Source organism: Lepus europaeus, chromosome X, assembly GCF_033115175.1.
Source record: "Lepus europaeus isolate LE1 chromosome X, mLepTim1.pri, whole genome shotgun sequence".
Classification (NCBI taxonomy): Eukaryota; Metazoa; Chordata; class Mammalia; order Lagomorpha; family Leporidae; genus Lepus; species Lepus europaeus.
In genome coordinates this window covers 24,824,052-24,832,251 of record NC_084850.1, presented here as the reverse complement: position 1 = coordinate 24,832,251, position 8,200 = coordinate 24,824,052, and the positions used below count along the sequence as shown (strand labels likewise).

At 41.1% G+C, this 8,200-nt stretch overlaps 1 protein-coding gene across 1 annotated transcript; it reads right to left on the bottom strand.

Annotated features, from left to right (window-relative positions):
• Positions 1–6,393: 6,393 nt before the first annotated feature.
• On the bottom strand, positions 6,394–7,317 carry LOC133752519 (olfactory receptor 5J3-like). Its single transcript, XM_062183014.1, has one exon. It carries the CDS (start codon positions 7,315–7,317, stop codon positions 6,394–6,396), a length of 924 nt encoding a protein of 307 aa, XP_062038998.1.
• Between the last annotated feature and the right edge of the window lie 883 nt (positions 7,318–8,200).

Here is an 8,200-nt window from a genome sequence, read left to right as displayed (position 1 = left end):
GGCTCACATTCAGAAATCGACCAACAACAGATGCTGGAGAGGATGTGGGGAAAAAGGGACACTAACCCACTGTTGGTGGGAATGCAAACTGGTTAAGCCACTATGGAAGTCAGTCTGGAGATTCCTCAGAAACCTGAACATAACCCTACCATACAACCCAGCCATTCCACTCCTTGGAATTTACCCAAAGGAAATTAATTTGGCAAATAAAAAAGCCATCTGCACATTAATGTTTATTGCAGCTCAATTCACAATAGCTAAGACCTGGAACCAACCCAAATGCCCATCAACAGTAGACTGGATAAAGAAATTATGGGACATGTACTCCATAGAATACTATACAGCAGTAAGAAACAACAAAACCCAGTCATTTGCAACAAGATGGAGCAATCTGGAAAACATCATGCTGAGTGAATTAAGCCAGTCCCAAAGAGAAAAATATCATTTGTTTTCCCTGATCGGTGACAACTGAGCGCCAAACGGGAAACCTGTTAAGTGAAATGGACACTATAAGCAACAATGAACTGATCAGCTCCTGTCCTGACTTTAAATGTACAATGTAATACTTTATCCTTTTTAGTATTTGTTGTTGTTGTTGTTGTTCTAGTACTATTGGTTGAACTCAGTAATTAACACACAATTATTCTTAGGTGTTTAAATTTTAACTGAAAAGTGATCCCTGTTAAATCTAAGAGTGGAAAAAGAGAGGGAGGAGACGAACAATTTGGAACATGCTCAATCGGACTGGCCGCAAATGGTGGAGTTAGAAATGTGCCAGGGGATTCCAACACAATCCCATCAAGATGGCATGTACCAATGCCATCGCACTAGTCCAAGTGATCAATTTCAGCTCACAATTGATAGTTCTGATAGGTCTAAGAGTCAAAGAGATCACACAAACAAGACAAGTATCTGCTAATACTAACTGATAGAATCAAAAAGGGAGAGAAAGATCCAACATGGGAAGTGGGATACACAGCAGACTCATAGGATGGCAGATGTCCTAAACAACACTCTGGCCTCAGAATCAGCCCTCAAGGCATTCAGATCTGGCTGAAGAGCCCATGAGAGTATAGCAGGCATGGAAAGCCAAGATATCATGGAAAAAAAAAAAGACCTAAATGAATGATCTCTGTGAGTGAGATCCCAGTGGAAAGAACGGGGCCATCAAAGAAGGAGGTACCCTTCTCCGAAGGGAGGAGAGAACTTCCACTTTGACTATGACCCTATCGGAATAAGATCGAAGTCAGCGAACTCTAAAGGCTTCCATAGCCCTGGCAACTCATGACTAGAGCCTAGGGAGATTACTGACGCCATGAACAGGAGTGTCAAATTGTTAAATCAGCAACAGGAGTCACTGTGTACTTACACCCCATGTGGGATCTGTCCCTAATGTGTCGTCTAAAGCGAAGTGATGCTATAACTAGTACTGAAACAGTATTTTTATACTTTGCGTTTCTGTGTGGGCACAAACTGATGAGGTCTTTACTAATTATATACTGAATTGATCTTCTGTATATAAAGAGAATTGGAAATGAAAAAAAAAACAACCTGGTGTTAAAATGGAAATGGCATAGAAAATTAATTAATTTGAAAAAAAAATTATGTAGGATCTCTGTCTTTAATGTGCTGTACATTGCTATTTAATGCTATAATTAGTAATCCAATGGTAGTTTTTTCACTTTGTGTTGCTATATGGGCAAAATGTTGAAATCTTTACCTAATATATACTAAACTGATCTTCTGTATACAAAAAAAAAAAAAGAAAGAAAAAAAAAATAAAACTAAAACACAACCGGTGAAGAGACAGACTCCTGAAGAAAGGCAAAAGCTTTACATTTTAGTATCTTTTATAGATTATTTATTTGAGGGGTAGAGTTACAGAGAGAGGAAGAGAGAGAGAGAGAGAGAGAGAGAGAGAGAGAGAGAGAGGTCTTCTATCCTCTGGTTCATTCCCCAAATGACCACAATGGCTGGACTTCAGCTGATCCGAAGCCAGGAGCCAGGAGCCAGGAGCTTCTTCCGAGTCTCCCACGTGGGTACAGGGGCCCAAGCACTTAAGCCATTCTCCACCGCTTTCCCAGGCACATTAGGAGGGAGCCGGATCAGAAGAGGAGCAACTGGGACTTGAACAGATGCCCATGCAGACGCTGGTGCCGCAGGCAGAGGCTTAGCCTGATACACCACAACATGAAAAGGTCACAGTAGATGGTCTTCCAAGGTAGTGGCTCAGGAAACCTGAATTCCAATTCTGCCTCTGTCACTGACTAGCTGACAGATCTCCAGAATGTTGCTTGCCCTTGGGGATGCTGTTTCCCCATCAGTGGACAGAGTATGTTCAATTACTCTAGCATTTTCAGAGTGTTCTTGAGCTTCTGGAGGGGTCCCCCAGGGAGAGAGAAGTGAGTTCTAGGACATGGGTACCTCATAGTGAAATAGAAATGCGATGAGGGCAAGAGATTTGACCTGGGTGGTAGACAGCTGAGAATTGTAAGGACAATGAAAGAAAAGATGTTCAGGTTCCCTGTGGGGTACACTGTCAACAACAAAAAACATCCAGGAAAATAGGTAATTCAGCTGGAAGCTGGTACCCGGCGGGGGGTGGGAGGGAGAGATTTTCTACCTTCCCTCCATTAGACAACAGGATGTAACAATGCCTGTTGAAGATAATGTACAGAAGAGTGAAGAAGGTCAGCTGTGGAAGACTTTTCACTCTGGTAATTTTTTTTTAACTTTTATTTAATGAATATAAATTTCCAGTGTACAGCTTATGGATTACAATGGCTTCCCCCCCCCCATAACTTCCCTCCCACCCGCAACCCTCCCCTCTCCCGCTCCCTCTCCCCTTCCATTTGCATCAAGATTCATTTTCAATTCTCTTTATATACAGAAGATCAATTTAGTATAAAGATTTCAACAGTTTGCAACCACATAGAAACACAAAGTGAAACATACTGTTTGAGTACTAGTCATAGCACCAAATCACAATGTACAGCACATTAAGGACAGAGATCCCACATGAGGAGCAAGTGCACAGTGGCTCCTGTTGTTGACCCAACAAATTGACACTCTAGTTTATGGCGCCAGTAACCACCCTAGGCTGTCGTCATGAGTTGCCAAGGCTATGGAAGCCTTCCAAGTTTGCCGACTCTGATCATATTTAGACAAGGTCATAAAAGACAGGTTGAGGATAGTAACCAATGATCCTAAGAGTGGCATTTACCAGGTTTGAACAATTATACAGCATTAAGTGGGGAAGAGGACCATCAGTACACACAGGTTGGGAGTAGAGCCATTGGTGGTAGAGTAGAGGTTATGATTACAAAGGAATGAGGCCCAAGTGCACTAGACAGGGCCTAGAACAAAGGACAGAGTCATATGTTTTTTTGAGTCTATACCAGCTAACTAGGCTGTATGCCAGATCCAGGGTGGAAGAAGGAAATTAACCACACGTTACTCCATCCCTCCATAGGGCTTTGGTCTAGGTGGACAAAATGGAAATTCAGAAAAAATGCACAGAATATTTCATTAGAAGCCATATCACATAACATTAAACTCGACATGCAAAGTGTAATGGGAAAACAGGATATGGATACACATTTCCCTCTGGAAATTAGTAAAAGTGCTTAGAAAAGAAGATGGAATTTAAGTTTGGGCTTAAACGTGAATGGGACTTAGAGAAGACATGGAGAAATTTACATACCATATTTGCGAATTGGGAATTTATCATCTAAGAAAAGAGAGACATGGAAAATTTTAAGCAATGTGAAGAGTAGGAGAGGGCTGAGGTTAGATCTACATTTAAACTATCATGGTGGTTTCATGGAGGAGTACAAAACTGTTTAACTAATCTTAGTAAGAAAGGCTTACTGCTTTGATTTGGGATGGTACCAAGGGAGAAACTAACTCCAGAGGAATTTGGGGAGAGAATTGAAAGGACTTGGCAATTGAACTCAGAGAGCTGTGGGAGAGACAAGTGTCAAGGATTGACTCATAGGTTTCAGGCTTAGAAAAGAGAAGTAGGGCTGGCATTGTGCTCCAGCTGGTTAAGCTGCCAACTGTGATGCTGACAATCCATATGAGTGCTGGTTTGAGTCCCAGTCACTTCATTTCCAATCCACCTCCCTGCTAAGGTGCCTGGGAAAGCAGCAGAAGATGGCCCAAGTGCTTGTGTCCCTGCCACCCACATTGGAGACCTGGTTGGAGTTTCAGGCTTCTGGCTGAGGCCTGGCCCAGTCCAGGCTGCGGTCATTTACAACGTGAACCAGAGGATGGAAGATTCTCTCTCTCTGTCTTTCTCTCAAGTAAATAAATGAATAAATCTTTAAAAAAAGAAAACTGAGTTGCCATTCACTTATGTGGGCCAGGGGAAGACGTGGAGCAGATTTAGAAGGGCTCAGCTTTTGAAAAGACAAGTTTGAAGTGCCCAAGCAATTACCAAGTGGAAATTCCAGCTGGTACCTGGAGAAAAGGTTCCAGAGCTCAAAGAGAATTGGTTTTCACATGGCTGCCATGTTATCCACAGGCCCTCCCTCATAACTAGGATTTAGGAGTTCTTAGAAGATGGCTCCTAAAACTACACAGTTGCCGGAACAAGAGACAGTAAAACTATCATTGGAACCCAAACATTGTGTCTGTCCTGTATGTAGATACCTACTACTTTCTGGTTTTCCTTGTTGCTTGAGCCAGTTTGATTATTTCTCCCCAACCATTTTTTTCTGGTTGCTTTCATATTTCTAGGCTTTAATTTCTTCATTTATAAAAGATACTAAGGTTTTGTATCCTTCAGGTTATAGGAGTATATGGTTTTATGTGTATGGATAGCTTTTTGTTCAATGTACTTTGACAAGATAGCAATATCCATGAACTCCATGCATTTTTAAAAATTATGAAGACTGGAGACAGACTAACAAATTAATTGGGGTTATACTTATACTTGTGTTGCCTGTTGGAGATATATTCAAGAATAGCAACAAACTAGGCCAAGAAATTGCACACAAAATAATTGTAGCTGCAATTCAGACCTGGAACTCCCACTAACCAAAGATATACTGTCCTTCACAAAAGATACTCAAACTCTAATTGGTGAACTTAATCTATTGCTTGACCGAGTATCACCCTAAGATTTTCCCCCTATAAATCTCAATAAATGCACATGAAGGGGCAGACACCTGACACAGTGGTTAAGATGCCAGTTGATTTACCTGCATCCCACATTAGAGTGCCTAGGTTTGAGTATCTGCTCTGCTTCTGATTCTAGCTTCCTGTTTATAAATACCCTGTGAGGTAGCAGATGAGGGATCAAGTGCTTGAGTCCCTGCCATCCTTATGAGAGACCCAGATTGAGTTTCTGGTTCCTGGCTTCAACTCAGCCCAGCCCCATTTGTTTTTGGGCATCTGGGGAGTGAAACAGCAGATGAAAGATTTCTGTCTTATCTCTTCCTCTCTGCCTTTCAAATAAGTTAAAATGTAAAGAGTAATAATTGCACCTGACAATTCATGTACACACTCACATTTTATAGACTTACAGCAGTAGTGGTGGTGCAGCATTTGGAGGATACACATTTAGGAGTTTCCTGAATCCTTATGAGATATATGGACTGAGCTTAATTCAGTTTATAAACACCAAGTAAATCCTTGCTGTATGTACATGCACAGTACAAAAGAGTTATTTTTTGTTCCAGTTGCAACCCATGTTCTCTTCTATAACTTACATTGTTTTCTAACTTTAGTTTCCACTTGGAATTATTTTAACTCATGACTAATATTACCATACAGGTGTACTATTGGAATTGACATATTTATACACACATACTTCCACATTTCCCTCTTAAGTATTTCTTACCAGGCAATTGTTTCAGAAAGTATGCATTATTTTGTCTAAATAATTTCCCCCATACTCTCTTACTGTTGATCTAAACAACTACAATATTCTATCAGTATCCATGGGGGACTGGTTGCAGAAACCCCCACGGATGCCAAGATCTGCAGATATTCAAGCCCCTTATATAAAATGGCAGAGGGTTTTCATGAACCCTCCCCACACCCTCCTATAATATTTTCAATCAATCATGTCTAGATAACTTATGATGCTTGATACAATATAAAGACTATGAAAATAGATGCTATACTGCATTGTTTATGGAGTAATGACAAGAAAAAGTCTGTACACATTTGGTGCAAATACAATTTTTTTCTTCCAAATCATTTTGGTCTGTGGTTGGTTGAACAGGAGGGTGCAGAACTTAAGGATCAATTGTATATCTAAACACTTTGACAGAGCAATCAAATTGTTTTTAGTAAGGCCTCCTTGGCAGTCAGGAAAAACATTGGATGACACTGTGAGCAAATTTTCATAGAACACGTTACATGATTGAGACTCACAATCGAAGATTAGGGACTGTTCCACAATGTTTTTTGTAGGGCTGCTTTGACTTCCTGGTTTCTCAAACTGTAGATGAGAGGATTTAACATGGGAATCACCATTGTATAAAACACCGAGACCATTTGATTTCCTGCCTGCAATCCATGTCGTGATGGCTGCAAATAAGTGTACATAGTTGTTCCATAGTACAGGCCAACAGCAGTCAGGTGGGAAGCACATGTGGAGAAGGCTTTCTGTTTTCCGGAAGTTGAAGGAATTCCCAGGATAGTTATGAGGATGGACATATAGGAAACAAGGATCACCACAATGGAGGTGACCAGGGTGAATCCCCCACACCCAACAACCAAAATCTGAGTGACCCAGGGATCGGAGCAAGCAAGTGCCAGCAGTGGAGGGATGTCACAGAAGAAGTGGAGGAGGACACGTGGTTGACAGAATGATAGTTGTGTGAGAGAAGCTGTAACGGCAACCATGTTAATTAACCCACCAAGGTAGCATCCTGCTACCAAGAAAAGACAACGAGCTTTTGACATGGTAACATGGTAAAGCAGTGGATGACAGATAGCAGTATAGCGATCAAAGGCCATGGAAGCCAAAAAATTGCATTCAGCAGAAGCAAAGATTATGAACAAACTCATTTGGGTCACACATTCAAGGAAAGAAACCTCCTGCAGCTTAGACAGCAAGTTTGCTAAAGCCTTTGGAGTTGTGATGGAAGAGAAACAAACATCAAGGAAGGACAGGTTTGAGAGAAAAAAGTACATGGGGGTGTGGAGGCGGGGGCTGATTTTGATAAGGACCAAAAGGCCTAGGTTCCCCAGCACTGTGATTACATAAATAATAAGGAAGAGTCCAAACAGCAGGGTCGCAAGTTGAGGGTTATCTGTCATGCCAAGAAGGATGAAGTCAGTCACTATAGATGAATTTTCCATTGATAAAAGTGAGAGTTATTCTTGACTAGTTCAAAATTCCTTAGACATTCTTTAAAGTGAGAATATAAGAGGAAACAGGATGAAATGGTAAAACAGTCCCACTCAAAACATTTTAGTCCATGACACTCTCCAACCCTTACCCTCATCTATATTCTCACTCTAGATCTCTTCCCAAATCATATCACTATTTCCCATGCATAACATTGAAGATGTGCAGGATGAAGAGGATAAAGGAAACTCAGAGAATAAAAGGAGATGATGTAGTAAATCGAGTAAAGAACTCTTGTTTAATTTATTAAAGGAATGAATAAGTGAGGGAAGAAAGAAAATAGGTGTCATTCAGAGCTGCTCTTTCATAAAGGACTATAAACTCTGAAAAAACATCAGTGCTATGGATTTCTATTTCACTTTCCCTCCCTTTTCCAAATCATGCCCAAGGAGTTATCAGAAATGAGGTAACCACAAGATAACCATGTCAACTGACAGTCCCTCTCCCTCACCTTCAGTATTTGGGGCATTGTCTCAGAAGCAGAAGTCACAAATATTCATGCTTCTCGTTGGTCGGTGGAGGATTTCCTGGGACCTTGATCATCTCTTCACTGTTAGTTTGTTGCAGAAACCAGAATGCCCCTAAATGATCATAAGAAATCAAGCTCAGGTTTGAAGTTGTCTTTTGGATCTTGTGAAAGAGCAACCAAAGAAGGGCAAAATAGCCTAAGAATCAAGCAGCTCCTGGCTGATCATCACCTGAATGATTCCTTTAGTCATTCTTGGGCAGAGGTAATGCAGCTGCAAAAGTTACTGTGACTTCCACAAGAACGTATGGAGCAGGCATGTCTGAGCAAAGGACCAGGTCACATAGTGTTTGGAGTCACATGGCCAA

Excerpts from the sequence above, each read along its gene's own strand:
- LOC133752519 (XM_062183014.1), bottom strand. The coding sequence starts at position 7,317 with ATGGAAAATTCATCTATAGTGACTGACTTCATCCTTCTTGGCATGACA.